Raw genomic sequence first — 27,572 nt, forward strand, 5'->3', positions numbered from 1 at the left:
GTGTGGGATGCACAACCAACCCTTGGAGGCCATATTTAAAACTGCAACTTTTTTGTGTGTAATTTAAAAAAACAATATTATTCAGCACACATTTAATTTGTATATTTTGCCTATCAATATTTGAATTATTTCCTGTGTTCATTTTTAAAAACAATAATGTTCTGTACGAAGACAAAAAAAAAGTTGATTTTTAAACTACGTCACTTCCGTTAAAGTAGGCGGGTCTTCATCTGTCACCAACCGAAGAACAACAACAACAAACTGAAGGCTTCGGGGGGTTCCGGGGACGGTGAGTGCTGCAGTCTCTAAATAAACCCTATCAGCGACTAAACACAACACTAATACTTACATTTACTACAGACTTTGAAGCTTCATACAGTGAATGTATTCCAGCGACCGCAGAAACCACTTTATCTCCTTGGAGCTCAGTGTGAAGTCGCTCCTCTGCTACACTGCCTCTCGGTGTTGCTGCTTTTTCGAGGCTGACACTGCTGTCGTCGGCTTGTGTGCTACTAAAAATATCCAAATACGCCCAATGACACCGTAAAATATCGACTTTCAGTTTGTTGTCTTGTCGTTTTTGTACGAGTGACATTACGCAACCAGGCCTCGGTCAGAAGCAGCCCCCCGAACAGCACTTGAGATATCTCGGAGGACTGTTTAGCCGAACCCCGTTTGAGAAACTGCTGTTTTAATTTTGGCTTAGCTTATCAGGACGTTTTTGCAGCAGCTGCAGTAAGACTTTTGACCTTTTTAGAGTCTTCATGTGTTAAATTTTAGTTCGGAGTCATAAATATATGAAAGATATTTCCTATTTTCCGAAAAGCAACTTTTGAAGTCAGTTTGATGGAAATGTACTGCACCGGTGAGGGCAGCAGCGAGCAGCTTTTAAAGTTTTATGATGAGAGCTACCTGACTGTGATGTGAACTGAACAAAGGTTCATTGTCTATAAAAAGCACAATAGAAGTCGACTGAACTCTTTTTATTTATTGATTATTATTAATGAAAGACCCATATTTCCAGAACATACATTTCAAGTTAAAATGAAAGTCCTGGTGTGTTATTCGACTTTATTGAAATGCCTTTGTGTGTTTGTGTTTTTGATTTATGTTTCATTTAAATACATCTTATCACCATTTATGTCTTACTGTTGATAAGCTGTTACTCGATGACTGTTTCGCCAAAGCCTGTTTGAAAACACTGCTGGTTTAATTTGGTATTGCTTATCAGAAAACATTTGCAGCTACATAAAAAGTTTTTACTTTTTGTGAGTCTTAATAGTTTGACATTCAGTTCGGCACTGAAAATCAATTGAATATATTTGTTACTTTCTGAAAAATTAACTCTTTACTGTTGCAGCTGAATTGTACAATCGAGAGCAGCAGCTTTAAAGTTATATTTTATGGTTTTATTTTCTGTAAAAAGCACAACAGAAGTCGACTGATATGTTTTTTTCAGGGCCAGTACGATTTTCGATTAATTGACACATTTCATGTAAAAAATGAAAATTCTAGTGTAAAAGTTCAGAATAACCCTAACACAAAACTTTATTGAAATGCCCTTTTCCCCATTTATCCCCTACTGTTGTTACTCCGCGACTGTTTCGCCAAAGCCTGTTTGAAAACACTGCTGGTTTAATTTGGTATTTATTATCAGCAAGTGTTTGCAGCAGCTACAGTTAGACTTTTGTCCTTTTATGAGCCTTTGTAGTTTGCTATTCAATTCAGCATTATAAATCAATTGAATATATTTGTTTGTTTTGTCAGTGTGTTGCAGCTAAACTGCACCGTCGAGGCTTTAGAATTATATTTTATGGTCTTATTTTCTATAAAAAGCACAATAGACGTTGACTGATATCTCATTTTTCAGGGCAGATACCTTTTTTGTGTTTTAGTAATGAAGGAAACTGATCATTAATATTTGGAACCGATACGTCTGAAGTACATAACAAAAATAATAGTGTAGAAATTTTTAATAACCCAAACTCCAACATAAAACTTTGTTGAAATGCCTGTATTCATTTATCTTTTCTATTTATTTTCTTCAGTATTTTTCCTCCGGTGTTGATAAGCCGCTACTTGTGACATGTTAACAGTCAGATATTGGAGTAGGGAGGACATCACGTAAAACCACAGAGCTGTGAAGATTAGGCTCGTGCGAGATAACTCACTATCTGCTTACTCCGTATTTATGACTATTTCTATTTTAAGAATTTTTATTTTTATCATGTCTTCTTGTTGTTGTGCAGCCGTGTGGACCAGCCACTTTGCATTTCACTCTTTCTGCCTTCAACTCTTACATTGATTTCTGTCTGTCTTGATGCTGACTTGCCCGGACATCATGATGATGTAGGCAACGATAAGATTGTGAAATCAAGTCGGCTGCAGTGTTTGGAGCCAGATGCCACAGCTATTCAGGCCTCAGTGCATGATGGGAAATGCCTTATTTAATAGCTGATTGGTTTAGAAGTTGAATCAATATAGTGTCTGATCTAAACTTTACATTTTAGTTGAAATGGAGAGATTTTGGTTTTAATTGTCTGATTTTAAAGGTTCACTCTGCTAACAGAAAAAATGTTGTGGGGTTGATGGTGATGTTTATGACTTAAAGACACTGAATATATTCAGATTATTAGAGATCATAAACTGCATACAATATTTATTTCTGGTCTACTGGTTAATAATGTAGTACGAAATTTAATCCTGGTAGCATTTTCTTCTGGTAATTGGGGATTCTTCAAATTATTTCAGTACATATGTGAAGCCCAAATAGTCTGAATGTCTAATATTATCTTGTATTTCTACTGTATTTGACCATTAGGCTATTAGTTTCAGAGTAGTTTTTAGAGTTACTGACCTGCTTACATTATTTATATACAACTGTATATTGCTGATTTACACACAAATTCTTCTAAATTGGAGGTTGCACCGTGAAAACAGTCTACAGATAGAGGTGACTGTATCAGAACAGTGCATTTTTAAATCAGTTTATTTTATTGGGAATCTGCTAAAAAAAAAATAATAATACAAATAGTTGGAAAAGTAAATAGTAAGAGTATTGGATCCCTAAAGTGCAACTGGTAGTCCACAAAGGGTAACATAATATGATAGGGTTTTTATAGTTTTCACAACAAAAAGCAGTGAAAAAAGACAGACATATGTTCATCACATCTTTTTGAAAGGTGCTACTAAATCATATTGTTTTCTATGACAGAAGCCCAGCTGACACTCCACCTTTGTTTTGTACACCGTGCAATACAAGTTTCACTACTTTTGATGTGGCTGAACGCTATCTTCCTGTGTAGGTTTTCTAGTGTTCAGAGTTATTATACAGATTTTTGATTCTCATGCTTAAAAAATACAATTTCTCTGGTTTTTGTTTTCTCCATCAGAGCTCTCATCAGCGTTTTCCTCCAGCAGAGATGGGGCATGTGATCTGATGTGTTGTTGAAAACAGTCTTTCCTTTGGTCTCTGCCACATCAGAGGTAAGAATCAGGAGATCGTTGTAACAAGAAGCTATCTATGACAGAAACATCAGACAGAGTCCGGACACAACGCTCAGTCATTTGGCAAATGCAGCGCCTCAGGTGGGCTGAGGTTAAGATGATCAGACCCAGTTTGTCTGAAAGTGATATTACTGATCGGGGTCGAAGAGACACTGAGAGCACCGGAGATGGTTTGTGTTGACAGATGAGGTCGAGGTTATATCTCCCGATGTATCTGTTAATTTGCATTTAATCATTTTTGTGAAAAAAAACTCTAAATTTCTCACTTTTCTAATTTCCTGTAGTTTGTAGTGATGACTTTAGATATTAGCTTTTGTGTGATTAATATGTGTGCTTTAGAACAGGCTTTAATGTAGTTGTAATATATTGCGTATATGTTTTACACGGTGTATGTGTTTATTAGTGTTTTTTCAGAATCATGTGGGCACACATAAGTGGAGATTGATGTTAACCCTCTGAACTCAAACAGTTTCTGGTTGTTTTACTCACTGTGGACTCATTTTTCACTGCAATGTAAAATCTTCCATCTCTTTAAAAACAGAACTGGCTAGAAGTAGGGAGAACTCAAACATATCTGTCTGTAAAGTATAATACAGTTTTAATGCTATAAATCATAAAAAATATATGTAATTGAGGAAATATCATATATTTCAGCATAGGTTTGGTTACATTTACAAATGAGTAGTGGACTGTTGGAAGATTGAAAATCTAATGATTCTTCCTGTGTTTATTTCTATGAGTAATGATGTATTCTTTAAAAACTTGCTTTTTAAACTCATCAGTTTGGGGTTTCAGAGGGTTAACAGATTTTGCCTGAATGTAGTAAAAACTGTTTGAATAACATGACATTACATGAACAACCACTTGCATCACCACAGGTTACAGTGTAACCATTCAATTTAGTGATAATAATGTTCTTATGAATGTTAATCTGTACAGTTACCTTTAATAGTGCCACCATTTTCATTTCTGCTGCTATATTTAAATATTTCCTGCTAGTATTTCCACAGGAGGGTGATATTAAGTCTTAGCAATCACTTGTTAGTGACCAGAAATTACAGAATACTTTCTGTATTTCAATTACTTATGGTCGTATTTTTGTCTTATGTTTCCTCAGTGGAACATTATACATAAAATACTCACATACATTTAACATGACAGAAGCTACAGCGGGGTTTTCTTATTTTTTTTCTTAAATGTCAAACACATAATTAAAGCTTCAACTGTCTATTCGGTTTTGATTAATCAGCCAGTGGCTAAAATTTCCACAGCCCAGTTTTATGTGTTTGGTCTGCAATTTCTTCTCGAGCTCACTGTACAAAACCAAAATAAGTCAAAATAAGTCTTTAAATACATCTTTTTACATATTTAAAAGTGATCCACACTTAAGAAAAGCTACATTTTCTGGCGATCGAATTGACTGATTGGTTAGTAAACTAATAGAAATGGTAACAGAAAATGGATTTCATTAGAAACAGGTGGCTTCTCGATGAACCTGATATCAGCTGTGCACCTGCTCTTGTCAGTGTCGCTTCGCCTCTCACATTTCACCTCTCTGTCTTGTGGGCTATTCTGCGATGTTCAGGCATTATTTTTAGACCTTTTTATCCAACACATGCACTGAAAATCAAAGACCAAGAAACATCCGACAACAAAATAAGGTTGAACTAGTTAGCAGTGTCGCAGGTCTTGTAAAGTGCATTCACATATCAGCAATAAACTTTATCGACAGGGGACTCATGACCAGTTTATAGTGCTTGCCTGGGCTGATAAAGAAAATAATTGATTTTTATTCTTTAGCAAATATTTCTAGCATGCTTTATATTATATTTGTTTGGTTAGTACAACCCAAAAACGTATCTTTATTTGGTGAATGTTGAATTAAAAAGCTTCTGGAAATACAGGGGAAAATGAGGACTGTTTAGACAAATAAATTTACATTTTACAAACACATTCAAGCCCTAAAATGCTTCTTTGGCACGACCAGTATTCCCAATGTTTGTTGAACTGGTTCCACTGGTTCTATTGTCACTGTGCTGCTTAAAATGACAATTCAGACAGTTTTGCATGAATTCGACAATGTGCAACGATCGTTTTCCAGAGTAGATGTCAGTTTATAGAATAACTTCAGCTTCCTTCAATACAAGTGCAGTTGTACAAGTCAAAATCAATTTATCTCAAGGCAAGTGGACTGATCTACATGCACATATAGAAGCTGTACACAAAAAAAATGTCAGGAAGTGTTAAAATCACTTAAGCAGCATCACTTAGAGTAGCCACATGCAAAGATAGATAGCGGTTTATTTTGACCGACAGGGTTTGTGTGTCTGTTGCGTGACCTTTTACCTCATAGAAGACTGACAGGCACCAGCAGACTAAATGTGTCCTGAGGGAGAAGTCTCTGCAGAGATGTTTTAAATGTTGTCAAGTCTGCAATGGCCAAATAAATCATTTATTTAAAACTAATCAAAATAAAAGAAATCAGACTGTGCACCAATAACAGATTTTCCATTAGGTGAAGGCTATAGTTGCTTGGTACCTACTACTACTGGTTCTGGGGTCCGTTTCACAAAGCAGGTTTAGTGAAAATTCTGAGTCTGTTAACCTTGAAATGAGGGAAACGCAGCGTTTTCCGTTTCACAAAGGGAGGTAGCTCAAACCAAAGAAAGGGGTAACTCTACCCTGTTTCACAAAGAGGGGTAACTTAAGCTCTCAGTCAGTTACCGTAGTAACAGAGTCTATGAATCTAACCTGGTCGGGACCAGGTTTTTCTCAGTAAACCTCGAGTTTCTCTCAGTCTCCGCCCTCTTTCAGCCACACACGCTATTAGATTTCCTCATTCATTCAGTCAGCTGGCGAGTTTTGGCGTAGCCTAGTTCTGCCGTGTGTCAAAATGTCATGTCCTTTTATGAACGATACAGTAGATGAAGGAGCAGCATTACTGCGCGGAGAATTAAAAATTCATTGGGAGATTGTTATCCGACCACGCATAGATGTTCTTGCAATTATCTTTTTGAGCGGTACCGTTTCACGTCACAGTCCATAATCTACATCCAACCTAATCCATCCTTACATTTGCAACATTACTAACCGCAGTCATGCTGTCACATCCCATCAGATATTGTGTGTTGTGCTGCGGTTCTTTGCAAATGGAAGTTTTTTATATAATGTCGGAGACGCAGAGCACTTCAGTAAGGCAACTGTATGCAGGACGGTCAGAAAAGTGTGTCTGGCCCTGAAACGGCTTTTACCAATCTTTAGCCCTATTCGCACGGGATTAGTATTATCTGGGGACGTCTGGTAATTTGTGAATTACCCCAGGACGTCTGTGTTTCTCACAGTGCATTCGCACGGGATAAGCGAAGTCTGTATTTTACTCGAATATACTGACATTACAGCCCAGATATGATGTAAAATCTATGCAGGTTGCAACATCCGTTGTTGTCAATAATTTCCACCACAGCCTCCATAATTCAACCGAGAAAGATGTAGAGAAAAGATGCACAATAAAAAAAACAACAACTAAAATACCCCCCAATAACTTAGATGCAGATTCGCACAGGACTAGTATTATCCCAGGACATCGGTGTTTGGCAAAATATAATAGGTAATTTGCGGGGGAATTATTACTTTACCAATTATCGACATGGCGCATTCGTGCAGGATTAAGATCACCGACCTCCTCCGCAATTATTACAAATCACCACAGGTCCCCAGGTAATACTAATCCCGTGCGAATAGGGCTTTTGTTGTTTTCCCTGGACATAAAGCTATCAGAGCCATCAAGGAGGGGTTCCACAGGATTGCAGGTGAATGATGTAGAGATCTGTTAAATTATTTTTAAATCATATTCTGTTAATGACATTGTGCTGCAACCACACACTGAGATTAGTCATTTTAATTTCTTTTAGGATTTCCCAGGGAGTGTTTTTATTTTCATCTTAAGCTGCTGCCACGTGCGCTTCTCCCCCACGGGATTGCACCTAAATGAAATAACTTAATTGGCTACCATTCAAACAGTTTTCCCCTGTAATATTATTGTGATTGCAAAGGACTACATTTAAACTAACGCATTGACACGGGCAGCAATGTTCTCCCACGCCGTCTCCCTTTCTTTTGCAGCTGCAGCGGTGTTGCACTTCTTTTTAAAAACGTGTTCAAACTCGCCATATAAGCACATTAAGATTTCCAATTCAAGTGGGGTGAAAAACGCAGCCCTCTGCTTCCCTGTTGCCATGGTGACTCGCTCCATTGATACTGGCTTTTTATAGTTGTGGTGCACGCGCTTAACTCCGGGTGAAAATACTCCAAGTTGATTTAACCAACTCAAATCAGCTCTTCTGGAACCAAAAACTCAGAGTCTCCTTTCTCAGAGTAGATCAGCTCAGAGTTCAGGGTTACACTCAGAGTTTGTTGAACCTGCTTCGTGAAACGGACCCCTGGTGTCACGTGTGCTGATTCCTGGTGTTTTAAAAATTACTCTGAGCTCCCATTTGAGGCTGGCAACATGCAGATTTGCTTATTGGAACTTTAGAAATAACCCTCCAAGCAGTTTCTAGGTATTTTCTTTGCTCCTTTTACATTTTACTTACTGTGGACTCACTTTTCTCTACAACATACTTTGCCCAGTCAACTGTTTTGGTGGTGCCTCTTTGTTGACTCTTATATTCAATCCATTTGGTCCATTTTTCTGCAAATTCTGATTGTTGAATTCTCAATATATACGTGAGTCTCTCCATGTCAAATATCTCAACAATGTCATTCCATTGGTTGGTAAGAGGGTCCTCTTTGTGCCACTTCCTGGTGATAGCCTTCTTTGTTGCTGCTAACAGAATTTTGATCACATAACAGTTCTACAATCAGTATTTTACTACTTACATTTTAATTTGTTGCCATACTTGTCTCCTGTCTGTTCTGTGTAAACACTCACGAGTGTCAGTCACTAATGGGTTTACAGTATTGCCAAAGAGATCGGATTTTTTGTTTGTTTGTTTTTACAGAATATCTTTAGTGCAAATGTTTGGGGGCTGTCTTTCGTCATTTTTTAAATGAGATCAAGAGATTAGTGGTTTTGATAAAAACCAATAGATTTGGTTAATTTTCCAGACAAAAGTAAAGTGTGACATAGGTTCATGGACCGTTCAAAAGTTGAAAATCTGCAACTAATCCTTCCTGTCCAGCATTTCATTCTTTGTATTTCTGTGTCCTGGTTCCAAAACCCCTGAGCCATTTCTAGATTTTCCGCCATTCTCTACCTTCACTAAGAAATCGCTGAGGTGTATCAGTCGGAAAAATCAGTTTTTCAGTTTCAGTTCACAGTGTCTTGCACATGTAGTGTGATTTTGGTGATTATTTTTTGTAGAAAAGCATTAATAAAACATGCTTTTCACATCCAAGAGAGAGTTAATAGCTAGTGACTGCATATTTTTGATAGCACCTTTTATTGTCCTTTCACTTTAAAGTCCATGAACTATTAAACTCCCACCAGTGAGCCACACCACTATACTAGGTCCTTCACAATCATGAACACAGCCAGCAGCAGTTTATTTTTGAGTTGATGCCATAGGTCAGTGCTGCTGCTGTATATAATCACATGTCTCCAGCAAATATAGTATTTACTGTTTCAGTAATTTTGTCTGACAACAATACTAGAATGTCCAGCTGTTTTAGGACATCAGGACTTTAAAATGAAACTATGCATGTGTCACCTGTTTTAAACACGTCTATCTTCTGTAGGATCAAATAGAGTATAAAGGTGAAAAGTTGATTTGGGTCTATATAGTTGGCAGAAGCAAAAAAATCTATAATACGTGAGCTTTTGCTTTAAACAAGTGAGCATGAAGGAGAGCAACACTGACCTGACACAAGTCTTAGTGTAGCTGTGCTGATTCCATAGTTTGTAAATCAAATCAAAAAGCTAAAGAGTTTCTTCTGTCTTTCTCCACGCTCAGGACTGGAAACATGGAGTCGTCCTCTGATGAAGAGGAGGTTATCACCTTCATTAAAGTCATCAGTGAGAAGTACAACCCAGAGAATTTCCCCTATGGCCCCGGAGTCATGGTTCTGCCCAGCCCTCCAGGATCCCCCGTCAAAGGTGACAGATGATGAATGGAGTTATTTCAGGGTTACAACCGCCAACATACTGACTACGCCAACATGTCAGAAGTTCAATCCTGCCTTGTAATGTCTCAGTTAAAGGTTAAAGCTCCTGAACATGTCTTAATCTAAGTGAACGCGTGAACTGATGTTAGTTTTCCTGTTTGCAGATCGACTCTTCTTGCCCAACATACTGGTTCTGAATCATCGTGGGATCAATAAAGCCGGCGACAGATCAGACATCGAAGCTTTCTGTGCTCATGTGGTGGAGCTGGACCTGTCCCACAATCAATTTAACGACTGGGGAGAGGTGGGTGTTCTGGAGATACTTCTCAACAACAGATAGTGCTATTTAAATGCATTATGTGGCTTCTGTATGCTAAAATGTGTGCAGAGAAAAACCTTAATGGAGAATGATGGGGTCTGTGGAAAAGGCGGTTTTTATAAGAGACATATTTACTTGTCTTTGTAAGAAAACTGTTGCCAATAACATAAAATCAACAGCGTGACAGGGTCAAACAGTGGGCAGTCTCACAAATGTCTTGGTACAATTATTTAGTCATAATTACACTTTGAGACAAATTGAGAAACTATGGTAACTGTCCTGTTTCCACATTGACGAACTCATGATAACTTTAATCTATCGCGCATTTATTAAATTGATTTTTGTCCCTTTCTTTGGGGTGATTTCTGGTGAAAACACTTTTTTGTGGATGCTATAAACCTGGAAAGGTGAAGTAAAAGTTGACATGAAGACGTTTACTTCTGCCAGTTCTCAATCCTCCCACAAATACACGGCCTCAGAACTTTACAAGCTAGTAAGAATTTTACTGAGCTGAGGAATTGGTAGTCATTCAGCTCAAACCATACAGTCTATGGCTCACACCTTTATAATCCTTCCTTCACACTGCCTTCCCTTGCGTCGTTGCGTCAGTCATGCTTTTCATTTACGTTGCATTGCTAAAGTTGTGCTAACCTAGCTAAAGCTACTCCCTGTCTGTTTCTGTTTGCAATAACATCACTGTAGTTATGCCAACATAGCATAGCGTTAGCTAACAGCTTAAAAGCCAGTAAGTAACTCCAGAAATAACGTAAGTGTACTAAATATTTGAGAGTACAGAACGACCGTTCATCACTACGTCAGCTGCGTGTTGAAGTGCATTTATGAGGAGTGATGTGAACGCAGAGAGGAGGTGGTTTCTTCAGTTCAAATGATTAACATTACTGTCTGTCTTCAGCAACCGTCATGATGTCATGTCACTCTTAATTTTACTTTGTTAGAAAATACTACAACATGACACAAGCTCTAACAGCAACTCACTGTGTATGTTGTTATGGAGTAACATTAGTGTCGGATTATTTGTGACCATTATTTGTTTAAAATGCAACTCTGTCAAAGATGACATGTTTTGACATCTGAGAAAGGCGTCTCTGGTTTTTATTTTGGTTCAAATGAGTCCTGACTTCATGGCACAGAAAATTCACAGAAGCTTCACTCATCATGTTGCTTATATACAGCATATACCGTAATTTCTGGACTATTGAGCGCACCTGAATATAAGCCGCACTCACTAAATTTAAAAAGAAAAAAAAATTGTACATATATAAGCTGCACCTGTCTAGAAGCCGCAGGTGTCCGCGTTGTAACGTGGGATATTTCCACAGAAAGATTTTTTAAAAACTTTTAAATAAATAAATGCTTTTTTCCGAACAGTGCCTGTAACACGGTAGTAAAACACACTGAGTCATTTCTTCACGCTGCCGACTCCAACGTCTCACCATCGATTCATTGATGCCAACCTTACGTGCAGCAACTCTATTTCCTTCTTCGACAGGCAGATCGATTACCTTTAACTTAAAAGCTGCATCATATGCATTTCTTCGTGTGTTTTCGGTAATGAGGGTGTGTGCATGAAGCGCAAAATGACTGATTTGAAGAATATAGTGTGAGTGCGTTTGACTTAATTCGAACAGTTTCATTGTTCCACTGTGACCTGTTCGGTAATTTTATTGGTCTGATGTGACGAGGCTAAATGTATTGATGGCATGAAGCTCGCCCATAAAAATCTATACATTAGCCGCACCTTTGTATAAGCCGCAGGGTTCAAAGCGTGAGAAAAAAGCATAGACTGTACAGTCTATGGAAAAAAGTAGCGGCTTATATTCTAGAAAGTACGGTACATATAACCTACTTCTAATTTACAGCAACAAGAAGTACAAGACAAGATGTATTTCATAACTCATTTATAGATTTTTTTAAGGTTATATAATTTCCCAGAGGTTTAATACTTTGTTGCATGTTTTTGAACTTGAAAATTCCTCTCTGTTGTAAAGTTAGACAAATACTAAAGGACAATGTATTGCAAAACAGTAAAATGTTCTGCCTGTAATTCATATCTTTGTTGTTGTAAGCATTAAGTGACTAAAAAAGGAGTTGTTTTATTCAATCTATATTTTTTAAATTAATCGGCCAATTAATCGGCTCTTTGTATTTTTTTCTGCCAAATATCGGAATCGGCCTCAAAAAATCCATGTTGGCCGGGCCCTAGTCTCAGCCATGACCATTATTACATTACTTTAATTCTTTGGCAGGTGAATTTTGATGACATCTCCAGCAGATTGAGAAACTCATTTTAAACCTGTATCAAAATAAACATGAAGCGATGAGAGTTGGTTGAAAGTTTGATCAAATGCATTTTCTTACCAGATTAAGTGTCATTTTGATTTTAAATAAATTCCAGAACACTGTTCTGATAGACATTACTGCTCAGCGACCCTTACTTCTTACTCATTTTAATCCAGAAACAACAAATTCAAGGTTCTGTTTGCTGTCAGTACTTTATGTTTTTTCTTTATTTCTGTCAATCTTTGTGGGCTGTCAGATATGCACCATAGTTTCCAGCATCCCTCACCTGGACTTCCTCAATCTGAGCATGAACCCTCTGAGTGGTGTGGAGCTAGAGCCCAGCATGGCCGAGGTTTTCTCCAGAGTCCGACGGCTCGTCCTCATCAACACACACGTTAGCTGGGACACTGTGCACATGCTCACACAACATATGCCAGAGTAAGTAGTCAAAGCAGGAAAATGTTTGTGTCTGTGGTTGTGCTGCTGATTTAATCACTGTATCAAGGAGCAGTCCGTAAACACTGTGTTTTTAATCAACTTCATAGAAAACACTTGTGTCCATTCAACCACAGTGAGTTTTTCAAATTTTCTATATCCTCACATAGCTTTCTCCTCTGTGGTCCAAAGTAATCCAACCAAATCTGCATATTTCATCATAACTATTTTATTCTACATGTCTCATTTTAAAAATTAGTCAAAAATAATACAATACAATACAATAACTTTATTTATCCCCGAAGGGAAATTCAATAAACCATACATAGTAATACGATTTTGTAAAAAAATAAATAATTCTGTGCTCTTTGATGTATCCCAGAAGCCATTAGTGACTCAGCTGCAACCAACAGTCACATGAGAAAAAAATCGAGAAGTTTGCGCTGAACTGTAGACTGTGTTTACATAGAATGGAGATACGATAATACATACAAGACATTATATATCAAAGTAGTAAAATATTTATGTAGAGCCACCATTTCTTTTCCAGGTATTGGTAACAGTGGCGGGCATTTTAAAAAATGTTGCATGTGTTCATTCTTGGGTTTCTTCAATTGTTGTCAAATAAATAATCAAAGAAATTCAACTTTAGTTTTTATCATTTATGGTACAACTTTTTTTTTATACAGCACAAAACCCGTTTTTGATGGCTGTGCTATTTTCATAGAAGTGCAGGACTTTTAACTGCTGTAAAAAATGAGTCCAAACTGAGTAAAAATGTGACAGGAGCAAAAAACACTGAGAAACTCCCTTGAGTTCAGAGGGTTAGAAACATTTTTCAGGTTCTGTGTTGCACTTGGGGATAGATTCCTTCCATTCTTACTATTAACTTGAACAAAAATGCTATAATTTCATTTTTTTTCTTGTCAAACTCCGTATAGACAGTCCTGCTTCAGAAAATACAAATTAGTGAGCAGCATTTACTTAAAACTACAGACCCACAGTTTTGGGAAACTATTCAGGTTATTAAAAATATCACTACATATCTGGAACCTGTTTTCAGTCCTCATTTAGAACCAGCAAGTCTGAGTGTTGCAGACAGAGTAGAGGAGGCAGAAAATATCAAAACAGACTAACCGAAGTGTTGGTTTTGGTTTCATTCATGGACTTTTAGATGGCAAAACAATGGAAAACAGCTGCCTTATGCCTTTGCAGATTCAAAAACAAACCCTTATTGCATGTGTTTGATTGAAATTTGGTCTGAAATGTTTGTCCTACTTCATATTTGTTAAACTTAACCAACTCTCTGCACCTTTTTCTTCAGGCTAGAGGAGCTTTTCTTGTGCCTGAACGGCTTCAACACTGTGTCAGAATCCCAGACATCCTGTCCGTCACTACGCCTGCTGCAGATCACAGACAACCAGCTGCAGAAATGGGCAGAAGTGAGGAAGTTTGGGCTGCTGTACCCGAGTCTGAGTGCACTGGTGCTGGCCAATAACAGTGTGGATTCTGTGGGAGACACTCAGGAAACACTGCAGCATCTGTTTCCCAACCTGCACAGCATCAACCTCAACAATTCAGGTCTGGATAGTGAAGATTATGCACATTTTTGACTGTGTTCAATATTCAGAGCTTGATAGGACTGCATGATTACGGATAAAATCGTAATTGCAGTTGTTTTGATCAATATTGAAGTATTCATTAATTTTAGGTGCAAAATGCTTTTATTGGACATTTAACATAAATTGGAAAAAGCAAGTTGTGCTACATTCCTGCTGATGTACAAATTTTGCATAAAAATAATTATTCATGCACGTCTCGTGGAAGCAAAATAGGAATACAGTTGTACCAAAACGTCTCACCCTATATTGAACTAACAGAGCTGCTTTCATTCTCTTTGTGAGACATTGAGATATGGATATGTTAGTTGATCTAGGACTAGGTGGTAGTCTAATGTACATGTCCATGGGGATGTTTTTGATTGCAACACTGGAGCTTGATGAACATACAGCATGGCAGTTGTAGAAAAGGCTGCCCAGAGACTGTCATGCTGGCCCTTTAAGGGGCGGAGCTTAGACCTGCAGCGCAGCGTGAGAGAGGAGAGATGAGGAAAGGAGAGACAGAAGGTTCACGTTTTTCAGTACTGTTGCTTGTTAAGACCTTAACAGTTTAAGTTGGTTTGTTTGTGTCGAATGCCAAAGCCTGTGCGTGAAAATAGGTGAGTTATGTGTAAGATAATGGTAAGATAATGAATGAGGCATATCTTATGAATATTCTCTTTGCTAATTAGATGCATGCGTTGTTCACATGCACTTGTTGAACGCAGATGCGTTTATATTCGTGTGTCATGTGTGCTTTCATTTCATAGTACAGTTGCATTCACATTTATGTTATTTTGATATTTATGTTTTATTGGTATTTGTGTTGTAGAAACCACACTGGCAACGACTAATGTAAGTCAAGTTCATTAAAAGACAACAAACCAACCAGAGGCTCCTTATTTAGAGTTCTAACCGGACTCCCAACAGTGATTTGGACTTTCCTACCAGTCATTCGTATCTTTTAATGGTCCTTCGAGCCGGATACGCAAATTGCTGTTTAAAGATGCAGAACTCAGAGTTAGAAGAAGCAAGAGTCGCTCGACCCAAACGAAACACGTCAACACCCTCTTACCTTTCTGACTTTGACCTGAGTGGACCAGGGGTGCAGAGAATATTCCAATTACCAGCTGCAGCTACAGGGGGAGTTATGGTGGAGCCTACACCGTTGACACATCCAACTACAAGATCTCCATCACCACCTATTAGCCAGACCTTTGAAACAGCTAACATGAGAGATGTTGAGGAGCAGGGACAGAGGTCCAGCCAAGGTTTGGAGCAAGCCACCGGGGGTCAGCAAACCAACCAAGTTTCTGAGTTCACTGCTGTTCTCACAGAGATGCGCCAAGAGAATGCTGAGCTCCGCAAACAGTTCCAGAGCTTGATGGCCGCCTTACAGCCCCAGCCAGCACTCCACCAGTCTCTACTCCCACCTCCTCCAGTTCAAGGTACATACAGTGGTGGTTATGACGGACACTACCAATCCCCAATCAGAGCTCCAGCCAACACTCCAGTGCACCAGCAGTTACAATATCCGACACTCAGCACCAAGGGAAATATTGCACAAGATTTCTCTCAACTCAGAGTTTCCCAATCATCCAGAGACCTGCCTTATAGTCCATACTATGCAGCCACACCCCAGCAGAGTGCACCCCGGGTGGACCTGTATGGCCGCTCGTTCCAAGCAGGTGGTTCACAATATGGAGCTTCATATGCAGGTCGAGATTCTTCATTCTCCCAAGCGCCCTACCCCAATATGCCACAGAGAGAGACCACATACAGGGGACCAAAGCCCACAATTCCCAGCTTTAATTCACCAGATCCTAGAGAGTTTGCACGCATGAAGATTGCTCTAGAGAATCTATTACCAGATAATGCCACTGAGAGATATAAGTACCAGATTCTCACAGACCATCTTAATTGTGAAGAAGCCTCACTCGTAGCCGACTCCTATTGCAACTCCATGCAACCCTATACAGATACAATGATGGCTCTCACCAGGATGTATGGACAGCCCCACAAGCTCGCAGTTCAACGGATTGCAGATTTAATGGATGGTCCAAACATACGCAGTGGTGATGTTAAAGGCTTTCGTCTGTTTGCCCTCAATGTGCGGTCATTAGTAGGCATGTTGGAACAGCTGGATCAAAGGGGCCAGGTAGAGTTAAGTTGTGGCTCTCATGTTTCGAGGTTGTTAAGTAAACTTCCCCATGACCTCAACACCAGCTTTAAGAGATTCATCCACCCACAGAGAGTCGCCATTCCCACCCTCGTCGACTTTGCTGATTGGCTAGAATACGAGCTAGAAGATCAGGAAGACAGCATTAGACCCCCTAAGAGAGAAGAGTCGTTTAACAAGAAGCCTGATACCAAACGCACTCTCAAACCATCAAGTAAGTCTGCTACTATCCTCCTGGACACTGAAAAGGATTCAGGATCAAGCACTGCGACAGCACCACCTGCATCTGAATAGCTAACCAGCAAGTCAAGGAGAGTGGAGAAGGTAAATGCCTACTGTCCCTATTGCGACAATGACAAGCACTTCCTGAACAACTGTTCTAATTTCAAGGACTTGAGCAAGGAGCAAAAGGTGACATGGATCAAAGGGAACAATAAGTGCTGGCGTTGTGGACGCAATCACCAAGCGGCGAAGTGCACTCTTAAAGCTCCCTGCAAGATATGTGGTAGGAGACATCTGCTAGTGCTGCATGAGGTGAATGAGCGGGGAGACAAGGAGGAGCAGGCACCAGTTCCACCTTCAACAGAAAGCTGCCTTGTGAACACTGCTAACAAAGTACTGTACGTCGACCGCCCAGTCTACAACTGCAAGGTGTTACTGAAGATCAGTAAAGTCTTCTTGAGGAACGGTGACAAGTTCTTGGAAACGTATGCTGTTCTAGACGACGGATCTGAGCGGACGATACTTCTCCAGCCTGCTGCCAAACAGCTGGGTCTCAAAGGAAGTAAAGAGGTGTTGGCTCTCTGCACAGTCAGACAAGAAGTGGAGAAGCTCCATGGGGCAACAGTGTCTTTCACGATTTCACCTGCTGCCAATCCTGACAAGATGTATAGTATCCAGAATGCTTTTACAGCCGAGCAACTGAGTTTAGCAGAGCATTCTCATCCAGTTGCCTCACTCCAGCAGAAGTATAAACATCTGTCCGGTTTGCCCCTTTCACCTCTAAATAGAGTCCATCCCATGCTGCTGGTTGGTGCAGACCATACACACCTCATAACACCCATAGAGCCAGTCAGACTAGGGCCACCTGGTGGGCCAGCAGCTGTGAAGACGCTCCTCGGATGGACGCTACAGGGACCAGCTCAAGCCATCAAGTCCAGCCCTAATGTAAGTCACTGCCTTTTCACATCTGCACCATCCCCCACAGAGCTGTTCTCATGTGTAGAGAAGTTATGGCAGATGGATGTGCTCCCTTACTGCAGTGAGAAGTTGGCGGTAAGGTCACGACAGGACCAAGAGGCAGTCAAGCTCCTTCAAGAAAAGACAGTGAGAGTTAATGCCAATGGCACCAAGCGTTACGCTACACCCCTGCTTCGAGTCAAGAACATGCCTCTCCTCAAAGCATCTCCAGAAGCTGTATTGCCACTCCTGAGAGGTACAGAGAAGCGCTTAGCCAAATCTCCGGAACAAGCAGCGACATATCAGAGGGAGATCGAGAAACTTGTAGAAGCTGGATATGCAGTGAAGTTGGAAGATCACCAAGTTGAGAGCAGTGTAGAAGCTTGGTATATACCCCACCATATGGTTCAACATAATGGAAGGAACCGTGTGGTGTACAACTGCTCATTCCAGTACCAAGGTCACAACCTCAACCAGCTCCTCCTGCCAGGTCCCACTCTTGGCCCCGCCTTGCTAGCTGTGCTATTACGCTTCAGAGAGCATGCTGTTGCCTTTAGTAGCGATATCCGTGGCATGTTCCACCAAGTGCGGCTCCTGCCTGAGGATCGACCTCTTCTGCAGTTCTTATGGAGGGACATGCAACGGGACCATCCACCTGATGTGTACGAGTGGCAGGTACTTCCCTTTGGAACTACTTGCAGCCCTTGTTGCGCAACGTTTGCGTTGCAACAACACGTCACAGACCACAGCAAGCCAGAAGAAGACGTGCGTGTTGTTATTAACAAATCTTTCTATGTGGACAACTGTTTACACAGTCTCGCTTGTCCAACAACAGCCAGGACTCTTGTAGACAAACTGCGCCATCTCCTGGCTGATGGGGGATTCGAGCTGAGACAGTGGGCAAGTAATGATCCAAGTGTCGTTGACCATCTCCCTCCAGACCAGAAATCATCCAGCTGTGAGTTGTGGCTCAGTCAAGGTCAACATGACATCCAAGAGCCAGCCCTTGGACTACACTGGAACTGTAAGGCTGACACCCTCACTTATAAACACAGACACATTGATTGCTCAGTGACTACTATGAGGAACATATATAGAGTTTTAGCTAGCCAGTACGATCCTCTTGGCTACATAGTGCCCTATACCACAAGAGCCAAAGTCATTGTGCGCTACCTGTGGGAAAAGAGGAGGGATTGGGATGACCCACAACTCCCAGAGGAGCTCCTGGAGAAGTGGCATGCATGGGAAGCGGAGCTGGCACACTTGTCCGAGATAACACTGCCCAGGTGCTACACCAGTTCCAATCTGGATCAGCCCCATTGCACAAGAGACCTCCATGTGTTCTGTGACACCTCTGAACAGGCATATGGATCAGTGGCTTATCTGAGGACAGAGAATCCAGAGGGAGAAGTTCAGGTTGCCTTCCTTGTAGCCCGGTCTCGTGTTGCCCCAAGGAAGCAGCAATCTGTCCCTCGTTTAGAGTTGTGCGCCGCTCTACCAGGTGCTCAACTCTACAAAGTCATTAGTACCGAGTTAACCCTTCCCATACACAGTTGCACTTTGTGGTCTGACTCAGCCACTGTCCTAACCTGGTTGGACTCAGACTCCTGCAGATACAAGGTCTTTGTGGGCACTCGTGTGGCGGAGATACAAGAGCTGACTGAAGCCGCTACATGGAGGTATGTGCCCTCGCGAGAAAACCCGGCAGACGACATCACCCGTGGCCTCACCCTCCGAGACATCAGTCGGGGCGGTAGATGGACAGATGGCCCTGCTTTCCTGAAACACGCTCCGCAAAACTGGCCTGATCTCCCGCCTCCACTCCAGAGCGATCCTGAATGTGAGTTGAAACGACACATTGTCCTAACCATGTCCAGTTCTAGTGTTCCAGATCCACTCCAGTACCAGACCTGGGACAGCTTTCTGGAGGCCACCGCGCATCAGCATCAGCTTCACGGGGCGGCTGACCCCAACGGTTCTCTCACTGCTTATTCCTATGATGCTGCTGAACTGGAAGCCTTGCAACAAGCCCAGAGAGATTCATTTCCTGAAGAAGTGACTCAGTTAAAGGCTGACAAACCCATCACCAAATCTAGTCGTCTTCTTCTACTTGCCCCTGAGTTTGATGAGAAGACAGGGCTCATCAGAGTAGGAGGTCGACTTCGCCGCAATCCTGACATGACAAAGGATGAAGTGCACCCCATTGTCCTCGACCCCAAACATGCTCTGACCCGACTCATCATACAAGATTATGATGGGAAACTCCAGCATCCGGGGCCAGAGAGGGTGTTCGCTGAGATCAGAAGGAGATATTGGGTGCTACGTGGACGTGAAGCAGTACGCCGCCACCAAAGAACCTGTGCTGAGTGCAAGAAGTGGAGAGGTCACCCAAATCCACCCAGGATGGCAGATCTCCCTCCAGCCCGACTGCGTCTCTTCAAGCCGGCATTTTATTCTACTGGCGTGGATTGCTTTGGGCCATACAGCATCAAGATAGGACGCAGGAACGAGAAGAGGTGGGGGATTTTGTTTAAATGCTTAACCACCAGAGCCGTCCACCTTGACCTGATTCCCAGTATGAGCTCTGATGCATTCCTAATGGCCCTGAGACGCTTTGTGGCCAGGCGAGGGAAACCTAGAGAAATCCTGTGTGATCAGGGGACAAACTTCCGAGGAGGAGAACATGAGCTCCAGGAGGCATTTCAGACACTTCATCCTGACCTCAAGGAGCAGCTAGCCAGCCAGCAAATCAAGTTTGTCTTCAACCCCCCTGGATCCCCACACTTTGGAGGATGTTGGGAAAGGGAAATTCGCTCTCTGAAGACCGCTCTCAAGGTGACCATTGGGGCCCAAACAGTTACTGACGAAGTGTTGCACACAGTCTTAATTGAAATTGAGGGAATACTCAATTCAAAACCCCTGGGCTCTACACCTCATCTGACGTAGCGGACCCTGATCCAGTCACACCCAACTGTCTCCTCATGGGGCGGCGGGACGCTTCGCTGCCGCAGGTCGTCTATGATGGCCCAGAGATTATAGGGCGAAGAAGATGGTGGCATAGCCAAATGTTGGCTGATCATTTCTGGCAACGTTTCATTAAGCACTATCTGCCAGGACTCCAAGCCAGACAGAAATGGCAGACTGAGTCAGCCAATCTTCAAGTTGGAGACGTTGTTGTGATAGTTGACAGTCAGCTGCCACGGGCTATGTGGCCTGTGGGGAAAGTCTCCCAAGTCTTTCCTGGACCAGATACCCGAATCAGATCTGCTGAGGTGACGGTGAAGGGAAGAACCTACGTCCGGCCAGTGGCAAGACTCATCAGCCTACCTGCCCTGCCTAAGGACGATTGATCACCCCTTCTTTCAGCCTTTTAGTTGTTCGCATTCACAGGTGAATGCGGGGGCGGCTGTAGAAAAGGCTGCCCAGAGACTGTCATGCTGGCCCTTTAAGGGGCGGAGCTTAGACCTGCAGCGCAGCGTGAGAGAGGAGAGATGAGGAAAGGAGAGACAGAAAGTTCACGTTTTTCAGTACTGTTGCTTGTTAAGACCTTAACAGTTTAAGTTGGTTTGTTTGTGTCGAATGCCAAAGCCTGTGCGTAAAAATAGGTGAGTTATGTGTAAGATAATGGTAAGATAATGAATGAGGCATATCTTATGAATATTCTCTTTGCTAATTGGATGCATGCGTTGTTCACATGCACTTGTTGAACGCAGATGCGTTTATATTCGTGTGTCATGTGTGCTTTCATTTCATAGTACAGTTGCATTCACATTTATGTTATTTTGATATTTATGTTTTATTGGTATTTGTGTTGTAGAAACCACACTGGCAACGACTAATGTAAGTCAAGTTCATTAAAAGACAACAAACCAACCAGAGGCTCCTTATTTAGAGTTCTAACCGGACTCCCAACAGTGATTTGGACTTTCCTACCAGTCATTCGTATCTTTTAGCAGTGTCATAATAAATAACTGAATTTAAGGTGTTCACTAACAGGATGTGAATACAGGCTCACTTTCCTACAACCCCACAAGCATTAGCTGTGCTTGTTTGGATGAAATCATCATTCGTGGCCTGTCTGCTGCCTAATTTTAAATCAGACCAAAATGATGGTTTGGAAAGTTTTGCCAAACAGCTCACCAAAATGTGTTTCCGAAAACATCTGAGGCAAGAAATAAGCTCAGCACTTGCGGAATCTCGGTTATTTTTTTAAGTTTTTCCATAAAGTAGCCAAGATCTCAACTTTTTGCAAATGAGGAGAAGGTAATGTGATGCTTTCAAAGCCAGAATTCAGTGCACAACTGTTTGCATAGACAATAAGTAGTTAGCATAGAAATGGCGGATTGTGTTGACATGGATCATCAGCACGGCAAGCTCAGCAAAGATATTTCATCTTACTGCAGTTTGTGGTGTGTTTTTCAGGTGGTTGAACAAGTCAATTGTGTTGCTTTGCAGCTACAACAGCCACAAGTCTCACAGACTCTTTGCATATTGTTTGTTCTTTTCTAACATCGCTTTGCCTAAATCCAAAATACTTCTAACAGATGATGATTTGTTTCAAGGTACTAGATCTTTCATTTTCTGTCTACTCTGTTGTATATCGCTCTTCTTCTCTGGACTGCTGCTGCAACATCCAGAGCATTTTTCTACAGGCGTGAAAGCTCCTCAAAAGTGAAGCCAGAGCTTAATTTGATAGTCAGATGAGTTTTATATGAGTAGAGCATTTTACACTCCAATATAACAAACATGTTGATTTAATTTAAGGAAACCAAAATTGTGACCAACATTGTTATTGCAGAGTTCAAACATTTGCTGTTGCGTTAAAACTCATGATGCTCTTTTTTTTTTTTTTTTTTTAATTCAGGGCTTAGTAAATGGGATGACATTGAAAGACTGAATTTCTTTCCGAAGCTGAAGGAAGTCAAAGCAAAAGGGATTCCTTTATTGCAGTCTTACAGCACCCAGGAGAGACGTAGCCTCCTTTTAGCACAGTGAGTGTGAAGCTTAGCCCACATACACTTCATGTAGTTTAATACGTTTACTTACCACCTTTATCTGCCTCCTAAATGATTGTATTTAACTGTGGACTGCTGCTTCTGGCTGCAGGCTGCCATCTGTAACAGTGCTGAATGGGAGTGCAGTGTCTGCTGGGGAGAGAGAGGATGCTGAGAGGTTCTTCATCAGGTACTACCAGGACTTTCCAGAACAGGAGCTCCCCGAGAGGTATTTTTATCATCCACAGACACATTTCTTTCTTTACATTTAATAGTAATGAAGGATCTCGCCAGTGGTGCAAGTTTTTATGAGCTTTATGCTCTCTGATGTTACTACTTCACATGTAAAAGGAAAGAAAGACTTCCATAACCACCACAGATGAAAACGGAATTGATATTAGGACTGCTCTAATTTCATTTTTGGAACCTGTATTGATTCCTGAAAACAAAACTTGAACATGAAGTTATACTGCCGTTGAGTGTTATATATATATGTGAACGCGTCGTCTTCATGTAAATCCCTGCCAGCTTTTCTTTAAAAGCTGCGATGGTGGTCTCACTAGATCAGACCTTGCAACATTTCCTTATCGCTTTCAGCACAGCACAAGTCACTATTGCTCGATCAACCCACTGAATTTAAAGTAGATTTCGGAAGGTTATTTGTTCTGTCACATTTTTACCCACTGTGGGCTCGTTTTTGAATGCAATATAAAGTCATATGCTGGAAACAGCACAACCATGATTAGAAGTATAGACAATTCAAAAAGGTGTATTGTGTAGAATACCAAAGGCATACTGTCATAAATCATTAAAAAACAAAAATGGAATTTGTTTATTTATTTTACCCTCCCAAAAAATGAAAACACAGCCTCAGTTCAGCCAAAAAGTGCATTAAATTTTACGACATGACTGTTGTTTGCACCTGAGTCACTAATAGGTTCATGGCTGCACTGAGAACAGAATATGTTTTTAGTTTTTACAGTGTCTGGTTAGATCAAATTGTTTATTCTTGGCATTTAAAAAAAGACATGCAAATTTAGGTGATCTTGATAAAATATCCCAATTTTCCACATAGATGTGGTTAATTTTCCAGGTTAAATGGCCAGATGACTAGTACAAGGGTTGCTTGAAACTTCAAAATTTGTCAATTCTTTCTGTTTTTACACTTTCTGGCTCTGATAAATGGTGTCATTTTGGCATTTAATTGTTTTGTTTGTTTGAGACACCATTCCTTTCAAATCTGTTGGGTTTTGGGGTCTGAAACGTAGTGATTTATAATATATATCGATTGAATATTTTCATGTTCAGCTCTGGTATCTGTTGTTGCTCATGGATTTTCCATCATTACAGCCATCAGAACGTCTAATAAAGAGATTTAGAGTTTTGTCTCAGATCCATAATATTTCTGCCAGTCTTTATTGACACCACTAATGCAACACCAGGTGCCAACACTTAGTCCCACATGGAGAGCTCGCACTTGTGTGGACACCTGTTAAGTTGCAACAACAGCAACAAGCAGCTCTTTGCCCACAACACATTTACAGTACGGGCTATGATTTTTTGGAAATCCCTCCTCAAGGGGCTCACAGTGGTCAAATAATTGCCCACGCTCTTCACCGCCTGCATTCCACTTAACCTCAGCAGAATGTTGGGGAGGGATTTCTGATGGAAGGTGTAGTCCCTGACTGGAGGGAAACTAACCTTTGGGAGACAATGCCACCAGTCTCTCCCTGCTCAATGAGTCCTTTGTGCTGGGAATTCTCTGATTGGAAAAGTGATACATGAGGTAGCAGGTTGATTTTTTTTTTTTTTTTTTTATGTAAACCTGAAGCTCAGAGATTGATTTGTTTTCTGATGTCACTGGAGTTACAGCACTTCTAGCTATGACTTCTGTTGTTAACTACAACACTATTTCTTGTATGAAGAACAATTATATTTGCATATTTAAGCCTTGCCACAGGTTCCATTATGCCTAGTATACTGCATTTTTCTTTAATATTTATGTTTGGCTCAATTTATCTGTTTGATTTTGGTCTTTCTTGCTTATAAATGTTGTGGTGCTGGTTCGGTTCTCAGTGTAGATCCGAGGTTAGGGACCCCTGTGACTCCATGTGAGTGTTATGGTGGTGTCGGACACGCTCAGTAGGCAGCAAACACAGCCCCTATCGTCTTTCCGTTCGGATGGGGCTGTGGCCTTGCTACCCCGACAGATCAGAGCACTGCAGGGTGGGTCACAGCCTCTCAGGTGAACACATCTGACATGGCCTGGCTTTGAGTAACCATAAATGCATCTTCAAACCATAAATCCGACTGATATACCTCAGCAATTTCTTAGTGAAGGTAGAGAACAGTAGAAAATCTAGTAATTGCTGAGGGTTTGTGGAACCAAGAAACAGAAATACAATGAAAGAAATCCTGGACAGGAAGGGTTAGTTGCAGTGAACGAGAGGACAGGGTTAAAAAAAAATAAAAAGATATCTGAGAGTCAGCGTATCCAGGAGAATAAGTAGAGAGAGGGTCTGAAAGTGAACCTGACTATTGAGTCTGGCAGTGAAGTGGGGAAATCAACATTTTGACTTTTAAGCTGGTCATCTTTCAACTAGAGGGCAGGAATAAATGAGAGAATGAGGTACGATGAAACACCGAAAGAGAACTCGACTAAGATTGGGGCTAGATAGTGTCACTTAGTTCCACATCCTGTTTTTATCCACTCATTACCGAAAAATGCTGAAAAGACAATCAGAATGCTGACTGGTTATCACCTGCAGCATTATTTGTCCCATTATGCCATGCTTACCAACTTAAATTAAGCCTCTTAGCTAAATGGCTTCTCTTAGAATGGCACTTTGTGCACTGTGGCCTTAGAGGAGAATTCCCAGGGTGGACTGCGAGTTCTGGCCAGAAACCCCAGGCCAGGGGATTGGCTTTGTGGAGGGGTTTTGGGGAGGGAAGTGAAATTGCTTTGATTGGCCCAGCTGTTACAGTAGCTTTGAAAGCACAGGCCTTTTCTCCTGGATTTTATTTAATCGTTCCTGGGTCCTTATCTCAAACACGCATTCCCCTGAGACGACTGAGAGCTTTCTCACGGCAAGCAGGAGGCAGACAACTCAGTGTTTCTGTGCCTCCACACAAGGTATGTTTCCATCGACCTGTTTTTATGCTCGTTTTTAAAATTTGATCAGGAAACAGCTTACGTGAAAATACCAGATATCTGTTTTGCGTAAAAGTTTTGACTGAGATTGTTTCTGGTATGTCTAAGGTTGACAAAACATGTCATTCTGACTTTCACTGCTATCTCCACTTCACTAGAATTAGCAAACAATATAAGAGTGCATACCCACAACATCTTTAGATTGAGTTCAGACCAGGACCTTTGCTGCGAGTCACCTTCCTCTGTTTTACCATGTCAAAACGCTAAAAGATGCCCATTCATGAAAACAGAAGTTGCAACAGTTGTGCAATTAGACAAATATATCAGACATCAGCCATTGGCTTCGGTCCGTTACTAGATGTTTTTTCTGAACGCTTTGTGCCATTTTTACTTTGCAAATTTAATGGTCTTTCCCCTGGAGAGTTCAACTCTGTAAATAAATTACCTTCAAAATGCAACTCAAACAAGCGCTAATTGGAACTGGCAGTTTCTATCTGTCATAAAACAGGGTGATGACTAAATGACAATTAACCCTCTAAACCTAAAGCAGTTTTTTAGTATTTCTTGGCTCCTCTCACATTTTTACTCACTGTTGCCTCATTTTTAACTACAGCATAAAGTTCTGCACCTCTATGGAAACAGTACAACCATGGTTAGGAGTACTTAAACATTGCTTTTGTGTTATATGACACAATTATAATGCCATAAATCATAAAAAAGAAAAAACAAAAGTTCAATGTCTCTGATTAAATGTTTTACAAAAATTGAAAACACTTAAAATCAGCTTGTGCAACATTTTTCAAAGTAACCACAAGTGCTATCAGTACTGGAAAACAAAATGGTATCGGTCCATACAGTAGATATTCTACTACCTATATTTCTCTGTTGTGTAGACACAGCATGCACTTCAATCCAGTTCACCCAGAAAGTTTCTGAATTTTTGTCCCGTGACTGTTGGTCACAGCTGAGTCATCAAAGGCTTCTAAGATTATTTTTTTCTTTCTGCAAGCCATTTATTTTTGGCAATTTTTAAAAATGAGGCATGTATAATGAAATGGTTTTGATGAAATACTGCAATTTTCACCTTAGATTAAGTTGTTTTTCCATAGCAAAAACCAAGAACCAACAGAAAGTTCCTGTTTTAATAGTTTATTGCTATAAAAATGCCTTTCAAACCTGCCGGTGGGTTTAGTGCGAAAAAACCATGACATGAACTGCTTTTTCCTGCAGGTACCACATCCTTGTATCCAAGTACGGCCCCCTGGCTCCGCTAGCAGAGGTGGACTTGAGCCCTCGCTGCACCGTGGTGGACGTTCGCTGGGGTGAGAGGGTGGAGGCAGTCAGCCTCCGTCTGGAGCAGACAGTGGGTGACCTGAAGAAACAACTCAAAGCTCTGCTGCAGCTGCCCACCAATGGGATCAGGCTTTTCTACATCGACCGAGAAATGTGCTCAGTCTTGGGACCTGAGGAGATGAAGTGCAGCTCCAGAGCGCTTCATTCCTACAGCATTCGAGACGGGGATGAGATTCTAGTTGTGCCCAAAGCCAAAAGCCGCTGCAGCTCCTCAGATCTTTGAGTCAGGGACTTCTGTTGTGTTGGATGGATGGGACACAGAGGTCAAGTCATAGCAAGCTCATTGCTAAATCTGAAATATTATTAATAAACACTCATGTGGATACTTGGCTTCGGCAAATACCCAGATGTGAGCACTTGGCCTGACGAAAAGTGGTACCAGTACATCCCTACTGGATACTAAGCTTTGACTTGAGCCTTTTATAGATAATAAAAGATATATTTCAATCTTGAA

General features: G+C 41.0%; 1 protein-coding gene across 2 annotated transcripts; it reads left to right on the forward strand.

Moving 5' to 3' along the window:
* The first annotated feature begins 226 nt into the window (after positions 1-226).
* Positions 227-27,572, forward strand: LOC111575130 (tubulin-specific chaperone cofactor E-like protein). 2 transcript variants are annotated; one of them, XM_023280069.3, is made up of 9 exons: positions 227-289; positions 3,393-3,486; positions 9,459-9,601; positions 9,774-9,913; positions 12,486-12,667; positions 13,989-14,245; positions 22,485-22,611; positions 22,727-22,843; positions 26,996-27,572. In XM_023280069.3, exons 3-9 carry the CDS (start codon positions 9,469-9,471, stop codon positions 27,339-27,341), a joined length of 1,302 nt encoding a protein of 433 aa, XP_023135837.1. In that variant the 5' UTR covers positions 227-289; positions 3,393-3,486; positions 9,459-9,468; the 3' UTR covers positions 27,342-27,572. The 2 variants fall into 2 exon arrangements, with proteins under 2 accessions (XP_023135837.1, XP_054873058.1); XM_055017083.1 differs by lacking the exon at positions 227-289 and adding an exon at positions 3,283-3,301.

This window comes from Amphiprion ocellaris, chromosome 14 (assembly GCF_022539595.1).
Source record: "Amphiprion ocellaris isolate individual 3 ecotype Okinawa chromosome 14, ASM2253959v1, whole genome shotgun sequence".
NCBI lineage: Eukaryota > Metazoa > Chordata > Actinopteri > Pomacentridae > Amphiprion > Amphiprion ocellaris.

Bases quoted from the DNA above. Each gene is read 5' to 3' on its own strand.
- LOC111575130 (XM_023280069.3), top strand. From the start codon at position 9,469: ATGGAGTCGTCCTCTGATGAAGAGGAGGTTATCACCTTCATTAAAGTC. The intron at 14,246-22,484 runs GTCTGGATAGTG...TTTTTAATTCAG, and splicing joins CATCAACCTCAACAATTCAG to GGCTTAGTAAATGGGATGAC. The intron at 22,844-26,995 runs GTATTTTTATCA...TTTTTCCTGCAG, and splicing joins GAACAGGAGCTCCCCGAGAG to GTACCACATCCTTGTATCCA.